Source organism: Leucopleurus acutus (assembly GCF_964270905.1).
Source record: "Leucopleurus acutus genome assembly, chromosome: X".
Classification (NCBI taxonomy): Eukaryota; Metazoa; Chordata; class Mammalia; order Artiodactyla; family Delphinidae; genus Leucopleurus; species Leucopleurus acutus.
In genome coordinates, this window is record NC_139148.1 from 20,155,667 (window position 1) to 20,173,907 (window position 18,241).

The window sequence follows — 18,241 nt, forward strand, 5'->3', positions numbered from 1 at the left end:
CCTGAGGCCAGTTCTCACAGCAAACCTTTAAGGGAGGCTTTATCACTTCCATTTTCCAGGTGAGGAAACCAAGGCTCAGAGAGGTTAAATAACTTGCCTAAAACCACCCTGTCAGTAAATAGCAACACTGCCTCATCACTGCCTCATCTTGCAGGATGACCAGGTAGGGATTACCAGTATCTAAGGGTGATCCTACACCTCACTGGGGACAGATGATGGCCTGCCTGGTGTCATGAGGAATGCCCAAAGGCCCACACAACCAAAATTATAGACCCAACTCCTTGGCTCTGGTGCCTAAAGTTTCCACTTCGAGTCACTGCTAGGAAAGGGCAGAGTCTTGAGGAAATGGGACCCTGAAAAGTTATGTTTTGTTGGGAAGGGAAACTCTGGGAAGCAAGGGGAACTTTTCAGGCCCAGTAGGATGGTGCTGGTCAGGAGGAGGCAACATGAAGAGAAGGGGTCTCTGGAGAAATAACAGAACAGTATCTACACTGAGGCTGGATCTTTGTGCCCCGAACTCTGCTGAGGTGTTTATGAAAGCTGATAGCGTGCATTTATAGAGCCTGATAGGTGTGCTGTGACTCTGCTATTTCTGAGGGGGATCCGTAATTGCATAGAACTGAGTTAATAATGATCCTGGGCTCAACATACACAGGTCCGTGTGTGCCTCTCTTTTTAAATAAATACATCAATTAATATGAACATCCATGAACCCAACACCCAAACCCCAAACCAGAGCATTCGACGAAGCTGTCTGACAATACCAAGTTTTTAAAAAAAGTGTATTTTACTGAAGTATAGTTGATTTACAGTGTTGTATTAATGACAATACCATACCATAGGAATTATAAACTGCCTTAATTGATTTGCATTATCTTGTAGTATTAAACATTCTCATGGAGTCTATATGCCTGTCCAAAAATTACATTCACAGCAGCACTGTTTACCATTTGTAGTAAATAAATAAATACATAAAAAGAAGGAAGCAAGGAAAGAAAGAAACAGTCTAGAAACAACCTAAATGCCCCTATGGTAACACACATAACATAAAATGACAAAAAGTTATGGGACTCTTTTCTGAATGGGGCAAGTCTAGATCTTCAACAGTACCCAGTGAAAACCTCTTTCCAAGTTAGGGTCAGAGGAAAAGAAAGGCAGTGCTATATCACTTGTCACCAGTCATGTGTTCGGAACTTGGCCTCAAGGACTAGAGAGGTGTAGTTTTTTTTTTTTAATGAGGCTTGTCTGTGTGAAGCAATTTCAGTTTTAGAGAACACGTCTCCTTCCATTTTTTTTGGCATCACTGCTTCTGCTTGTATAGGTCATTGAGTCATGGCAGAGAGAAAAGCCTTGGCACCTGGATAACGCCCTGAACAATTATCTAGTGTTGAATTTAGGGGCTCTGTCATACTTCAGTGGATGACCTTGGGCAAGTTACTTAACTTCTTTGAGCCTCAGTTTTCTCATCTGTAAGTGGGGTATACTCATGAGTGCCTTGCAGGATTGATATGAGGATTGAAAGAGCTAACTGTGCCTAACACAGCTCTGGCACAAAGAAGCCCAGCAGCAAATGTTAGTTACCTTGTCCATATATACACAGGAGTATAAGGGACACCCTGCAATATATTGAGCACAACACTGTCCACTGGAAATCTAATGGGAGCCCCAAATGCGAGCCACAGGTGTAATTTGACATTTTCTAGAAGCCACATTTTTAAAAGGGTAAATGAAATTAATTTTAGTAATGTGTGTGATTTAACCAGTATATCCGAAATGTTTTGTCTCAGCGTGTAATCAATGTAAAAATTAGTAATGAGATAGTTTTGTCTATTCTTTTTTCCTTTCCTTTTCTTCCTCCCTCCCTCCCTCCCTCCCTCCCTTCCTTCCTTCAGCTTCCTCCCTCCTTCCCTCCCTCCATTCTTTCTTTCGCTCTCTCCCTTTCTCTTTCTCCCTTCCTTCCTCCCTTCCTTCCTTCCTCTCTTCCTCTCCCCCTCTCTCTCTTTCTTTTTCTCCTTCTCTTTTCTTTCTCTCTCTTTCTCTTTCTTTCTTTCTTTCTCCCTTCCTTCCTCCCTTCCTTCCTTCCTTTCTTCCTCTCTTCCTCTCTCTCTCTCTCTCTCTTTCTTTCTCTCTCTTCCTTACTTTTTTTTTTTTTGCATCCCAAGTCTTCAAAATCTGGTGTGAATTTTACACTTACAACATGTCTGAATTCAGACCAACACATTTCAGGTGCTCGATAGCCCCACGTGGGCTTTAAGTACTTCTAATAAGATTGAATCTCTTTAGATTTTGAAATCTGGCCTTTTCGATTCTATTCTGTTGTGCATTTCAAATTGTGGTAGGTGATCGGCCTCAGTCCTGTTCCTTTAATATCACTGATTTATACTTATCTGAGGCATCAGATGGTACACTGGACAGATTGTCCAAGAGCAGGAATCCCCAGTCTCCTTGTGAGGAATGGCTGTCCTTTCTTGTCCTCAAAGCTTCAAACCTCTAGAAACCTGGGATATGTGGAGGGAGGGGGAAGGTGAAAAGAACTGGGCCTGATAACAAGACTCTAGAGTTCCTGGGGAAGAGGCCCTCCTGGTAGCTACACAACAACCCTCTCTGATGGAAATCTTAGCAACTTGAGAACTGACTCAGGTTCGCTGTCAAGTTCGCTGTTGGGGGTGGTGATGGTCAGGGGTAGGGGTGGCGGCTGCTTCTTGGCAAACAGCTTGGATGGGTGAAGGCTGTACTAGACTTGCTCATGTAAGAAACACCAAGTTTTCCAGATAAGAGGTGGCACCTTAGATGTCCGAGTCCACTGCATATAATGATTCGTGCTCAGTCAATTATGGGTACTAAGTAAGTATTAATCAGAACTAATAAGATCATGCTTTGGATAAAAACAAAACAGTGGATTCTGACAAGTCTCTGTATAATTAACCTTCATCTTTTGGAGTGAAGGAGAACCGAATAAGGCCATTCATGTTACCTATCCTTGGTTCATGTTTTTGGATCACTTCCCACCCAGGGACTCCAAGAATTTCCTAAATCGTGTCGCTCAAAACACTCTTCAGGGTTCTTGTGCTGTTGGCATTTTGCTCTGTTTCCTTCCAGACTTTTTTTCTATGAAGCTTTTGTGATCTCTTTATAGCTGAGCTCAACTTTAATAAATAGTTTTGTATCTTGCTTTTACCTACTTACAATGTTTGCATTTCCATGTTCTCATATAAACTTCATACAGTGAATTTTTAATGACAGTGTAATGGTCCACTGGGTGCACGTGCTATGATTTACGTAATCATCCTCCATTATTGTTTCTTCTGGATATTATAAGACGTGATTTCGTTCCATAACACTTGGGCACGTGAAACGTTACCTTTCTTTATTTTTAAAAAATCAAATTAAATCTGGGTTTGAATTCCTACGTGCAGAGCTGGCAAGACACCCACCAGCAGCCGTCAATGTGGGGCTTGTTCCTAAGTGTGTATGCAGGGTATCTGGAAAACGCTTCATGTGAAAGTTAGGATCCTTCTGACTCTAAGTAACACAAAGCTACCCAGGCTGGCCTAAACCATAAAGGAGACTGTACTAGTCTGTGAAATTGGAAGTTTCAGGATTGGTTTGATTTAGTTACCTGACAACATCACCGAGGACCCAGCCTCTTCCCACTTCTGCTCTGCTTTCTACACAGTCAGCTTCACCCGGCTCACAAGTTGGTTGTCAGTTGATGCTTTTGTGGGTGTGCTTAGAGATGGGGAGGAGGTAGAGAGAGTGAAAGAGAAGAGAAGGAGATTCTTCCAGAAGCTTCCTCTGAATGGCAAGCAAGTTTCTTTTACAGAAGCTCCCAGGAAATGTCTCCTCCTTTTTATTGGCCTAAATTGGGCCATGTGCCAATAGCCATGAGCCATGGCCGGTGGTCAGAATTAAGCTTATTAGCTTTTATTTTATTTTTTTTAGTAATTTTTAAAATTTATTTATTTTAGTTCTTTGGCTGCAGCGGGTCTTGGTTGCGGCACACGGGGTCTTCGCTGAGGCATGCGGGGTCTTCTCTGAGGCACGCGGGATCTTTGGTTGCTGCACGGGCTTTTCATTGTGGTGCTCGGGCTCCAGAGGGCGTGGGCTATGTAGTCTGCGGCATGCGGGCTCTCTTGTTGAGGCGCATGAGCTCAGTAGTTGTGGCGCACAGGCTTAGTTGCCCAGCGGCATGTGGGGTCTGAGTTCCCTGACCAGGGATCGAACCTGAGTCCCCTGCGTTGGAAGGCGGATTCTTTACCACTGGACCGCCAGGAAAGTCCCTAAGCTCATTGGTTTTTAGATTGAGCTGTATATTTCATTACTACAACCAAAGTGAGCTGTTCCCCACCCCACTCCCACCCCTGGCCAAAACACAATTGTACTGCATGGGGAGCTAAACAAAAGTTGGGGGTAGTTACCAACAGGAGAGGGAATGAATTTACAGAGACTACAGTACCCCACGTATGAACAGGTTCTATTCCGAGAGCACATTCGTAAGTCCAATTTGTTCATAAGTCCAACAAAGTTAGCCTAGGTACCCAACTAACACAATCAGCTATATAGTACTGTGCTGTAGTAGGTTTATAATACTTTTCACACAAATAATACACAAGAAAAAAACACAAAAAATAAAGAAAACATTTTTAATCTTACAGTGAAGTACTTTGAAAAGTATAGTAGTACAGTACAACAGCTGGCATACAGGGGCTGGCATCAAGTGAACAGGCAAGAAGAGTTACTGACTGGAGGAGGGAGAGGAGGTGGGAGATGGTAGAGCTGAAGGATCGTCAGCAATAGGAGATGAAGGGCAAGCTGCAGTTTCACTCACACCTGATGTTGTTGGAACGCACGTTTCACATCTTTGAAAGTTCGCAACTTGAAGGTTCGTATGTAGGGGACTTACTGTACCAGCTTTGCACAGTGGCAGTATCGTAGCCAATGAGGTTTAATCCGAGGCGCGATTACAGAGACTACCAGAATGTCTCCTCTGTCTTCCAACCTGTTTTCAGCCCTAGAAACCAAAGCACTTTGCTATACAGAACAGCTAACGAATTTCCCAAGGCACAGCAGCCCAAAGCCAAGATCCAAAGTCTCCGTTGTCTTTTTTTTTTTTTTTTTTTTTTGCGGTACGCGGGCCTCTCACTGTTGTGGCCTCTCCCGTTGCGGAGCACAGGCTCCGGACGCGCAGGCTCAGCGGCCATGGCTCACGGGCCCAGCCGCTCCGCGGCATGTGGGATCTTCCCGGACCGGGGCACGAACCCGTGTCCCCTGCATCGGCAGGCGGACTCTCCACCACTGCGCCACCAGGGAAGCCCTCTGTTGTCTTTTAGATTGGGGCTGATCAGCCACCCCTTTCTTTTGTCCGTCCAAGAGTAGCAAAAACAAAATCCAGATTTAATTTCTCAATAAGTTATCCTGCCACACTATCCCTGTACTTAAAATCTTTTCTGACCTCTTTTGGGGCAAGAGAAAGACCATCAAGACTGAAAACCCTCCTTAATTAGAAATGAAAGGAGCAGGATAAATGGACTTCAAGAGGATTTGTGCCACCCAGAATAGTTTGTCGAAAGAATCAAGAATCTTGGCCCTTGAGAGGATAGAACTACCGCTTCAAATCACACACATATTTGAGTCAAGATATAAATTTAGTAAAAGTTAAGTAGTTGTCGCTCCTCTAGTTCACTCATCTTCACATTCTTACTTTCCGCTTTTAAAATCAAAAGGTGGGCTAGTGAATCTTGGATGCAACCGAAATTTCCTTCGAGAGGTGAATGGATCAATAAACTAGGCTACATGCAGACAATGGAATTTTATTCAGACCTAAAAAGAAATGCGCTATCAAGCCACAAAAAGACATGGAGGAGTCTTAAGTGCACATTGTCAAGTGAAAGAAGCCAATCTGAAAGGCTGTATACTTTATGATTCCAATTATATGACATTCTGGAAAAGGCAAAACTATGGAGACAGTGAAAAGATCAGTGGTTGCCAGGGGTTGGGATGGGGAGGGATGCGTAGGCAGAGAACAGGGGATTTTTAGGGCAATACTTTTGTCCAAACCCATAGAATGTACAGTACCAGGAGTGAACAGTAATGTAAACTATGGACTCTGGTTGATAATGATGTGTCAATGTAAGTTCACTGATTGTAGCAAAGGTACCATCTGGTGGGAGTTGATGGTGGGGGAGGCATAATTTTGCTATGAACCTAAAAATGCTTTTAAAAAAAAGTCTATTAAAAACAATTCATGCTGGTATTATGAAAGAACATAGAATTGAGAGTCAGGAGACCTGGATTCAAATCTGGACTGTCATTTACAAGCTGTGTAATCTTAAATTAGTTTAAGCTTTCTGTATCTTAGTTCACTCACCTATAAAATGAGGATAGTATTCATTCATCAGATTTACTGTGAAGAGACAACATAGGTAATTTCACAGAGCACACAGTAGGTGCTCAAAAAATGTTAGTCGAGAGTGAAGAGAGAGAGAGGGGAGGAAAAGGCAGGGAGACCAGGATTTCATAAAGTCAAGTGATGGTGGAGGCGTTTTATAACAAGATCCAGCGACCAGTGATTGATGATGAGCTAGCCAGGGGTTATTTTTTTTCCTCATCTGTTCCAGTCCACTTTGGATTTTGGCTTTATCAAAATGTTATTTAATGAAGTGTACATTATTGTTTGAATTACTCAGAACGCTACCCTTGCCTTTGTTCTCCATTGAGAGCTGCTCAGAAGGAATGCGATTTGGGGTAGGTTTTTTGGGGTTTTTTTGGTGGTACGCGGGCCTCTCACTGTTGTGGCCTCTCCCGTTGCGGAGCACAGGCTCTGGACGCGCAGGCTCAGCGGCCATGGCTCACGGGCCCAGCCGCTCCGCGGCATGTGGGATCTTCCCGGACCGGGGCACGAACCCGTGTCCCCTGCATCGGCAGGCGGACTCTCAACCACTGCGCCACCAGGGAAGCCCTGGGGTAGGTTTTGATGTTATTATTGTCGGTTTTCATTTATTTAAAAAAATATTTGTTGTGAACCTAAATAGTGACTGGTACATATGCTGCACACTGAGGATGAAGCAGTGAATAAGCCGGACCTGGGCCCAGTGGTCACAGGGCTGATGTCTAGTGCCGAAGACAGGCATTAATCAAATGATAACGAAGTGTTTTGAGTGTTACAGTGGGAGGAACAGAGTCAGGAAACCATATAGCAAGGGGAATGAATAGCGTTTATGAGGGGGGAAGGCCTCCCTTGATGTCTAAGTGTTGACCATGCTGAGGTCTGAGGCATTAACAAGAAGGAATAGGGTACTGCTCTAGAGTGCATAGTACAGGAAACTGGTTCTCACACTTAAAAAAATTTTTTTATTGGAGAATAGTCAATTTACAATGTTGCATTAGTTTCGGGTGTACAGTAAAGTGATTCAGTTATACATATATTCATTCTTTTTAAGATTCTTTTCTCATGTAGGTTATCACAGAATATTGAGTAGAGTTAGAGTTCCCTGTGCTATACAGTCGGTCCTTGTTGGTTATCTATCTTACATATAGTTAAGGTTAGTATGTTCATGCCAAGCTCCTGATTCATCCCTCCCCCCACGTTTTCCCTTTGGTAACCATAAGTTTGTTTTTGATATCTGTAAGTCTATTTCTGTTTTGTAAATCAGTTCATTTGTATCTTTTAAAACAAAATTAGATTCCACATATGAGTGATATCATATGATATTTGTCTTTCTCTTAGTATGATAATCTCTAGGTCCATCCATTGGTTCTCCCACTTGAGCATGCGTCAGAATCACCTGGAGGGCTTGTAGATTAGTTAACTATTAGTGCATAACAAATTATCCAAAAAGTTAGCAGCTGGAAACAACAAGCATTTATTACAGCAAACTGTGAGCATTTCTCAGCTAAGCATCCAGGAACTGCTTAGCTGAGTGGTTGTGGCTTGGGGTCTCTCCCGAGGTTACAGTCAAGGTGCTGAGCAGGGAAAGGATCTGCTTCCAAAGGGATTTCCTTCCAAGCTCACTCTTGTGAGCTTCTCCACAGGGCTGCCTTGCAGCCTGGCAGGTGGCTTTTGAGAGAGGACGAGAGAGACACAGACACAGAGACAGAGGAAGGGGGAGAGACAAAACCCTAACATGGAAGCCACAGTCTTTTTTTAAATGTTGACATTAGTATTAGTGGTAGTAGTAGTAGTAATTCATGTCCTTTAAATGTTCAATAGTTATTCCATGGTTATAAAATATTTTCATTGCTATCTTAAATATTTTCTTTATATTATTTGAATATATTTGACTTTACATTTTGGAACCAAAAGGTACTGCTTTTTTTCCAGTTTCATTGAGATATAATTGACATAAATAACATTGTATAAATTTAAGGTGTACACTAAAATGATTGATATATGTATATATTGTGAAATGATTACCACAGTAAATTTAGTTCACATGCATAGACTCACATAGTTACAAATTTTTTTCCTTGTGATGAGAACTTTTAATATCTGCTCTCTTAGCGACTTTCAAAACGCCCAGTTATAAGATAAATAAGTTCTGATGTAACGTATAATGTGATGACTATAGTCATCAATAGTGTATTGTATAATTGACTTGATTTTTTTAAGAACACTTTTAGATTTACAGCAAAATTGCGAGGACAGCACACAAAGTTCCCATATGTCGCATATCCAGTTTCCCCTACTGGTAACATTTTGCATCTCTATGGTACATTTATTACAATTCATAAACATATGTTAATACATTATTATTAAACAAATTTGGTCCAGAGTCCTTCCTTTATGCCGAATTCCTTAGTTTTTACCTTAGTGTCCTTTTATCCGTTCCAGAATCCCATCCAGGATAGCACATGATATTTAGTTGTCATGTCTACTTAGGCTTCTCTTGGCTGTGACAGTTTTTCTTATTTTCCTTGTTGTTTTTGTTTGTTTGTTTTTTATAAATTTATTTTATTTTTATTTATTATTTTTGGCTGTGTTGGGTCTTCGTCGCTGCACACAGGCTTCCTCTAGTTGCGGCGAGCTGGGGCTACTCTTCGTTGTGGTGCGCGGGCTTCTCACTGCGGTGGCCTCTCCTGTCGCGGAGCGCGGGCTCTGGAGCGCATGGGCTTCAGTAGATGCGGCGCGTGGGCTCAGTAGTTGTGGCTTGTGGGCTCTAGAGTGCAGGCTCGGTAGTTGTGGCGCACGGGCTTAGTTGCTCTGCGGCATGTGGGATCTTCCCGGACCAGGGCTCCAACCCGTGTCTCCTGCATTGGCAGGCAGATTCTTAACCACTGCACCACCAGGGAAGCCCATTTTCCTTGTTTTAAATGACCTTGATAGTTTTGAGGAGTATTGGTTAGGTAGGACAGAAGTTGTTTTATAAACTAATCTTCGAAGTGAGATCTCATCACTTTTGGCCATCCTGTATTTGGTAGAAGTGAGTAGTACTTCTAGTCCATACTCAAGGGGAGAATAATTAAGCACCATCTCTTGAGGGGAGGAATATCAAAGAATTTGTGGCCCTATCTTTGAAACCCCCATAAGCTTATTAAAACAGAGTGCCAGGCCCCACCCCCAGCATTTCTGATTCAGTAGGTCTGGGGTGGGGTCCAAGAGTTTGCATTTCTAACAAGTTCCCAGGTGACACTCCCGGCTGCTGGACCAGGGATCTCACTTTGAGAGCCACTGGGAGCAGGGCTTGGGCAAGACCTTGGTGTGTACAAATAATTGAAAAAAGTTCATCAAGATCTATTTATTTCTCTCAAGATCCTTCTTTTATAACTACAACCAGCACTGAAATCAACCCACTGGTTTAGCTTCTGGATTTTGCCAGTTAACATGAAACTTTTAGCTTAAATAAATAAATAGTTGGATAAAAGAGGTACAACCATATCTTGTGTTTGTATTAAATATTTATTTCATTTGATTGTCACAAATGCCAGGGAGAGAAATCAGGTAGCCCCATCTGACATAAGAAGTCCCAGACACAGAAAGGCTAAGTGACTTGTCTAAGGTCACACAGCTAGTTAATAAAAGAACCAAGCTTAGGACTGGGTCATTTGAGCCCTGGACCAGCACAATTTCTATTATACCAGGCTCTATCATATTGTTCCCAACTTCTAAGACTTTGCCACCTTTTGGAGAAAGATTAATAAAACTATGCACATGACAATTCAGTAAATCAGAATACATAGATGTAAAGTAGCATTTTGTTCAGTAAAAAAGGAAGGAGTGAAACAAGTCTTTCCAAGCTCAGATCAGCAGCGATTTGCGGCTTAGGTTGGGAAAAACCCCTCTCCATCGATATTCAACTTTTTCCTGCTCATCGACTCCCACAACTGCCACCAAGTACAACATACTTCCTGGTAGCACCCGAGAAAGTCACTGAAGGAATCACAGGCCACAGGTCTTTTCGTCTGCCCATGCACACCAACACGATTGCTTAGCTCTTCTGGCAAAGCTCTTGGTTAAAGAGGTTGTTGGTATGTTTGTTCAGCTTTTTGTTTTGAAAAGACATGGTAGTCTACATACCATACCACCACCAAGATGACCAAGATGTACTTGAAAATCTAGAAGTGAGGGAGGACCAGTGGATGTCTTTGAGTGTACGTATTACTTTTCTCTTTAAGTTCAGAGTAGAGGTGCAAGCATTAAGCCAAGAATTGGGTGCACAGAGACCCAATGAAGGCACAAAAGCTAAATAGCTACACACCAATAATCTTACTCACTGAGAAAACCAGTCCAATCAGACCAAAGGAGTGGTTTCCAGCTACATTTTTACCTTTCCTCAGAGAACATTCTACCTTTCATTTAGTTGATGTTTATACGTTGCCAAAAATAAAGCAAGGTTTGGTGGAAATAGTTAAAGCAAGCTGTACTTCATACCTTCACGTTAGGAAATAATGATTGCATATATTGAGCCCTGAGTTCACGTTCACTCTTATACAAACAATACCTAACCTAGTGTAAGTGTAATACATAGTGTAAGCACAGACCTCTGTCCAGAAGTAGTGGTGCTGGTGGTGGTGAGGCATGAAAAAGAGTCAGGGGGCTGTCCTATGGTGGTGGTGGAGGTGAGGGGGTATGAAAGACAGTGCCTAAGACCTTAAATTTGATCCTTTCCAATGGTAGCGGTTGGGGGGGGGGGGTGACATGAAACAAAGAGACAGTGACCTTACAATTAATCCTGCCCAGTGGTGTTAGGGGGAGTTCACGGGGAGGGGGCGAGAGGGGGAGGGACTAAATGAAGTGCCATTGACCTTATAATTGACCCCGTTCAATGGTGGTGATGGCGGTGGTGGCATGAAACAGTCAGTGACGTAACAATTAATCTTGCCCAAAGGAGTTGGCCCAGGCGGGTGGGGGGTGGGGGTGGCTATGAAACACAGAGTGACATTACAGTGAATCCCGTCCAGTGGTGAGGGGCAGGCAGGAATCCGAACCAGTGAGTTTATTTTTGCCCAACGGTGGTGGCTGTGGTGGAGGGCATGAAGCAGCCAGTATAGTTAAGTGGTAAACAGAAGATTTAAAAGTGTCAAGACGCAACAAATACCCTGAAGTGTAACAGTCAGCTGATCCAGGGAAGGCCTCCCGGAAGAGGTGCCTTCGGTGGAGAGGGGCCTTGAGCAGCGCTTCGGATCGGATTCAGGGCGAGGGCCCCGGATCTCCTCCCAGTCCCCTTGTACCTCCGCCACCTTTCGGCCGCGGAGGACGTAGCCCGGGACGGGACAGGGTGTAGATGCACTTGCTGGGCCTGTCTGGGTCCCGGGAGCGAAGGAGGGGGGCGCCCCCGGCTGCACTCCGGCAAAAGAAAGCGAGGGCGGCAGCGGCCAATCAGCAGCCAGCGCGTGCGGCCGCGCGCCCCTCGCGCCCCCCGCGCGCCGCGTACGTACGGCGGCTGGCTCCGCCCCCGTAGGCGGGGCCTGGGGAAGCCGCGGGCGGGCGGGCGGCCGGCCGGGGCACGGGAGCTGCTGGTGGTGCTGCTGGTGGTGCTGCGGCGGCTGCACCCGCGTCGCCGAGGCCGAGACGGAGGCCAGGGTGCGCGCTTGGCGAACTCGCCTAATCCGCGCGGCTCGGCTGCACCGGCCTTTGCGGCCGCTTGAGCGTCTTGACTGGTCTCTGCGTTGCCCCGACGAGGATGCGGCTGTTCCGGTGGCTGCTGAAGCAGCCGGTGCCCAAGCAGATTGAGCGCTATTCCCGCTTCTCGCCATCGCCGCTCTCCATCAAGCAGTTCCTGGACTTCGGTAAGTGCGGGGCCGCGGGTCGCCACGGTCCCCACGGCCCCGGGGTGTGGGGCCGCTGCCTTCTGGGCCCGCCGCCGCAGGTCTCCGCCGCCTCCGGGCAAAGTCCATTGGAACCGCGGGCGGGGCTCCGGGATGCCGGGGGGCTCGGATTTCGGGGCGCAGAGGGGCATGGCCTGGCACCCGCACGCCCGCCGGGGGCTTACCCGGAGACACAGAAACCGCATCCGAGGAGCCTCATTCCGGGCGGGACTCTCCAAAGCTGCCGTCGTTAGCTTCAAATCTACTTGACACAGACCTCACCGCCCTTAAAACTTCGGAGCGGAGTGTGGGTGGCTTTTGAACGTTTTTGTATTTAGATTCTTTTTTTTTTTTTTTTTTTTTTGGATTGGGTAAGATTTGTTTAGAAACACTTTGAGGTCGAATAAATTATGCAATGGCATTTTGTTCCTTTTCTGCTCTTAAGGTGCTCCTGTCTGGCCGGAGCGCCGGGACTCGAACTGCTGTCTCGTTCGTGCAGTGTTAAAGCAGTTAGAGGCCTGGACTGCAAAAGCCATAGATGCTGGGAGGAGCGGACGTGTGGGCTCCTAGCGTCAGAGCAGGGTCTCGTGCCAGCACCTTTCGCCGCGCCTCTCCTTCTGTGTCCCACCTTCTCCCCTGTCGGGCGGGACGGTGGGCAGCTTCCACGAATTGAGGTGGGAGCGCAGAAGACCCGGCCCCCACCCTGCCTGAGGCCTAGCTGAGATGGGAATAGATTCCACGACCTTCTGTTAACTGGATCGTGTTTCCCCAGAGTGGTGCCGTTTCAAGCGCGGAGGGAATCCTCTAAGTTGGGTGAATGCGAGGCAGCTGGTTGTGGAACACCTGAAAGTATTAAAACAGAAGTGCGCACCCAGCTAGCAGGAGGGAACGCGGCATCCTGGAAGGAAAAGAAAATGGAGCAGCAAAGATGTTCTAAGCTCTCGAGGGAGAATAATGGGGCGGCTGGTTGTTTAATGACTTTTAAGTAAATGTCAAAAGATGGTGTCAGGTAGGCATAAAAACCTAAGTGCAAAGTAGGTAGCACATTCGGAGAAGACCCAGTAAGCACCATGTGATGTTGTCCATACTTAAGTTAGGATAGAAAGAGAGGAATAGGTTAAAGTTGAGACCAAATTAAATTTTAAGAAACCAGTTTGCCAGCGAATGATGAGGAAAGTCAGGGTTCAGTGACATGTTGATCTTTGTATCTTAAACTTCAGTCCCAGAAGCTTTTCAGTAGTTTTACTTTACCATCTGTGGCCACTTGTGAGAATTTTAGAGGTTTGAGGCAGCCCCCCGACTTCAGAGTTTAGAAAGAAAATGTCGCTGTTGCTATACATAGCAACATTCTGTCCCTAATTTATGGTTTAGAGAGATTCTGAAGGTACCGACTTTTCATTGGGGTAAACTGAGACAGGTTAATTCACAGTAAAAGGAACAGAAAGAATCCAGAGACTCCCAGTTCCTTCCTTCCACCCTCAAAGTTGAAGTGATAGCTCTCATAGCTTGGCGAAATTTTGGTTGATTTATTTCTATAGCAGCTAATATCTACCATGTTAATAGGTGTCTTGGCAGAGATGTTATTTGAGTAGGAAAACCACAGTGGGGCATAGTGTTATCGTGGAAAACCCGTGGGACCATTATCTGGAAAGAAATGTTCTAATTCTTGCTCTGCCACTGACTCAGGAGCCTGGCCTTGGCTAAGTGACTGAACCTCACTGGGGTTCATTGTCCCCGTCAATAAAACACGTGGATTGTATAAGGTCATCTCTAAAGCACAGTTCCCAAACTGTGTGATCCTAATTTCCAAGGAAAAGGGATGAGCTTTTTAAAAGAAAACTACCAAATCTTTGGATAGGTATTTCCCGTAAAAGCCTTCTGACCTATTTTGGGAAGAGTGGAGGGGATACTCTAATCTAGGATAATGGAAGAAGCCTAATAATTGAAGTCTTTTCCTTATAAGGAAGCTCACAGAAGAGCTATATATAATTGTAGTGGAATGTGCTAGAAACTCAAGGCTCATTTGTAATGCCCAGAGACGAATCAGGTGGCAGGCAGTCTATCTTTAATGCCAACAACTAGAAGAGGGTTGTCACGCAAAGGCCATTTCGACTTCTCCCTTTCTCTTGGTTCTTCCAGCTCTGGATAGAAGTCCGATTTTGGCAAGTGGTGCGGGAGTTTGAGAATTTAGCAAGGATGTGGGGATATTTTTAAGGTGAGAAGGAAGAAGAGTAAAGAGGCTTTATGCCCCTGAATGATTGGAGAACACTGCAGGGGAGGGCCACCTCCAGTGCTTACAGGCCCTGAGTGGGAGCAGCAGAGGACTACACGAAGCCAGCTTGGGGTGGGGGGCCGTGGCAGCCCCGTCCATCCCGTATATGCTGGCTCCGGAGGGGCAAGCTGACCGGCGCTGGTTCAGTATACTTTCAAGACCTAGGGCTCAAACAGAACAGACGCGTGAACTATGCTGACCCACAGACTGCCACTTCGTGACGTTCTCCCTGGCTACTTTGCAAACGGGACCGAAGTTTTGGACTAGAATACCTGGACAGGGACCAGAGAAAGAATATCCACGGAATTTCACGTTTACAGTATCTGTTAGAACCGCATCAACAAATTGTGGTTTCTGTGGGCGCTGAAGCAGCTTTCTTTTGCGAATGTATCCCCACTAGTAAATGAGATGATCTTCCTTGTTTAAGAGGGAAGGCTAAAACTGCGTGTTACTCCAGAAGCAGTGACTTTATTTGAAATGAGGCCTGCTCAATCTCAGCACTCTTGACTTTCTGGGGCAGGTCATTGTTCGGTGGAGGAGGGGTGCTGTCCTGTGCGTTGTGGGAGGTTTAGGAAAGCAGCACCCCTGGTCTCTCCGCACTAGATGCCAGCAGCACACCCCGCCCCCCCCCCCCCGCACTCCCTCCACACACGAGTTGTGACAACCAAACATGTTTCCAGACACCACCATGTCCCCCAGGGGAGCAAAATGCGTCACCCTCTGTTGAAGGCTACTGCTGTAAAGCATTTAGATGCCTGCATGGTCTTCATGCCTGTGCCCCAGTCCTCCAGACTTTACTATAAATGTTCTGGGGGGGCTGGGCATTGGTATTTTTGGTTGTTCTTAAGCATAACCAGGGTTGAGAACCACTAATTAGATGATCTTCTGGATCTAGAGTTGTCCCCCTTTCATCTGTGGGCCGTATTTCTCTATGCCCTTTAAAATAAGAAGAGTTTTCTTGAGCTCAATCTTTACTTGAAACATGGCCTTGCACACAGTTAGCAAGTTTAACAAGAATAGCAAGCGTTCTAAATCAATCGTGAGTTTACAAGGGCAATAGTGCACTGTGAAAGGTGAGATTAAAAAAAAAAGAGATTCTTTTTGGCCTGAGGTTATAGTTACATGGTTCCAAATTCAAAAGGTACGAAAGGACATAGAAAAGTCAGCTTCCTACTTTTGTCCACTAGCCTCCCCATTTTAAAATAAATGGCAACTTGTAATACTTTTCGTCTGTACCTTTTTAAACTTCATTCCTTAGATAGCTTTCCATATCGTAACTGTAGAACTTCCTTTTTCTTTTTTATGGCTTCTGAGAATTTGTTTATATGAGTGTACTATATTCATTACCAACTCTCTGTTGACGGCTAGTAGGTTGTTTCCAATCTTTGCTGTGACAGCCTGTGCTACGCTGAATTACTGCATTCATCATTTCATGCGTGTGTGAGTATATATATAGGACAAATTCCTAAACATGGCATTTCTACACCAAAGGCTATGTGCATTTGAAATTTTGATAAATATTGTCAAATTGCCTTCCATCGAGGTTGTCTGTCTATCCTCTCACTAGAAGTTTCTGAGAGTACCTGTTTTCCTACACTTTTACCACATTGTTGTCAAACTTCTGATAAGTGAAGAAGTGTATCTAGATAAAAGTTTTTTCTCCTTGAGTAAAGAAATTTTTTAAATTGAAGTATAGTTGATTTATAAGATTATATTAGTTTCACGTGTACAGCATAGTGATTCAGTATTTTTACAGAGTAACATATTTTAACTTTAGCTTTTTATTATGGAAAATTTGAAGCATATACAGTACTAGAGAGAATAGTTTGATGAATTCCTGGGTTCATTATATTGATCTGCACGTGCTGTTTGTCTGTGGATGTTGTGTGTATGTGCAGTCTGTTAGATTTTCTTATCAATGTCATGCTTGTTTCAGAAGAAATACACTTTTTTCTGCACTAAGACCAGTTTATCTTTTGAACTATGTGTTCTTCAAAGATCTGGTAGAATCCACCCATGAAGCCTTTTAAACCTAGTGTGTCTTGGGGACTGTTGGCTTTTTGACAGGTTTCTCTAGTCTGTGGTATTGATCTGGATAGATTTTCTATCTCTTCTAGAATCCATTTGGATGTATTTCTCTAGAAACTTATCCTAGTCATCAAGGTTTTAAAGCCAGTTTGCAAACTGAGATAGTAATTAGTCTTAATTTTCTCTGTGGCTGATCCTCCTTTATTCCTTCTATATTCTCCCCCTCTTTTGTGATTAGATTAGTTGTTGGTTTATATGATTGGATTCACTTATTAGCTTTATGACTTTTGTTTTCTAGTTCATTAATATCTACTTTGATTTTATTAATTCCCCCTCACGTGCTCAGTGTTATTTTTTTTCTTTTTGAATGGCAAAATTCATTTCTTCGTTGTTTATTTCAGTATTTAAGGCTACAGGCATTCCTCTGAACACTGCCTTAGCAGCTGATGTGTATAGTGTTTGATGCTTTTTCTTCCCAGCTCTTCTGCATCTTCAGGTTTTTATTCTTATGTGAACTAAGACTTGAGTTTTATTTTATTTTATTTTTTTATAAATTTATTTATTTATTGGCTGCGTTGGGCCTTCGTTGCTGCGTGCGGGCTTTCTGTAGTTGCGGCAAGCGGGGGGGCTACTCTTCGTGTGGCACGCGGGCTTCTCACTGCGGTGGCTTCTCTTGTTGCGGAGCACGGGCTCTAGGCGCACGGGCTTCAGTAGTTGTGGCACACGGGCTCAGTAGTTGTGGCTCGCGGGCTGTGGAGCACAGGCTCAGTAGTTGTGGCACATGGGCTTAGTTGCTCTGTGGCATGTGGGATCTTCCCGGACCAGGGCTCGAACCTGTGTCCCCAGCATTGGCAGGTGCCGCCCAACCACTGTGCCACCAGGGAAGTCCCAAGACTTGAGTTTTTTTGTTTGTTTGTTTGTTTGTTTTTGCGGTACGCAGGCCTCTCGCTGTTGTGGTCTCTCCCGTTGCGGAGCACAGGCTCCAGACGCGCAGGCTCAGTGGCCATGGCTCACGGGCACAGCCGCTCCGCGGCATGTGGGATCTTCCCGGACCGGAGCATGAACCCATGTCCCCTGCATCAGCAGGCGGACTCTCAACCACTGCGCCACCAGGGAAGCCCAAGACTTGAGTTTTTAAATTTCCAGTAGAAATGCACCCTGTATTTTAATTTTGTTGATTTTTACTTTTGCTGCATTGTGATCAGAGAATGTTATCGGAATCACTTCTTTAATTTATTGATGTTTGCTTTGTAGTCCAATCTGTGTTCATTTCCTGTCACTGTTCCTTGGGCAGCAAAAAGAAGGTTATGTTCTCTTCTCAGGTTACAGAGCTTCATATATCAAATCTACCATATTAATTATTTTATTTGAGTTTTCTATACCTTTGCTTTTTTTAATGTACTGGATCTGTCATGGGTCAAAAGAAGTTCAGGTCTCCTAATAATCCGATTCTGTTTCTCCAGTTATTGCCTATGGTTTTTGCTTTGTGCCTGTTAATGTTGCATTTGCTGCTTAGACATCCTTAACTGTCATTTCGAGATGCACGCTTTAGGGTACAGAGTGCTGCCCTTTGACTAGTTCAGTGCTTTTTGGCCTGGATTCATCCTTACATGACACTGAGATCCGGAGCCCTATCTGCCTCTTGTTTTCATTTTCTGCTAGAGCATTTCTGAATTTCTTGAAATGTAGTATAAAGCT

At 44.6% G+C, this 18,241-nt stretch overlaps 1 protein-coding gene across 1 annotated transcript in view; it reads left to right on the top strand.

Annotated features, from left to right (window-relative positions):
- Positions 1–11,926: 11,926 nt before the first annotated feature.
- PDK3 (pyruvate dehydrogenase kinase 3) overlaps positions 11,927–18,241 on the top strand; it is a 70,130-nt gene continuing 63,815 nt past the window's right edge. The window contains exon 1 of the mRNA XM_082864750.1: positions 11,927–12,225. Within this exon, the coding sequence (XP_082720876.1) occupies positions 12,120–12,225 (106 nt within the window). The 5' untranslated portion in view covers positions 11,927–12,119. The remainder of the gene's footprint in view (positions 12,226–18,241) is intronic.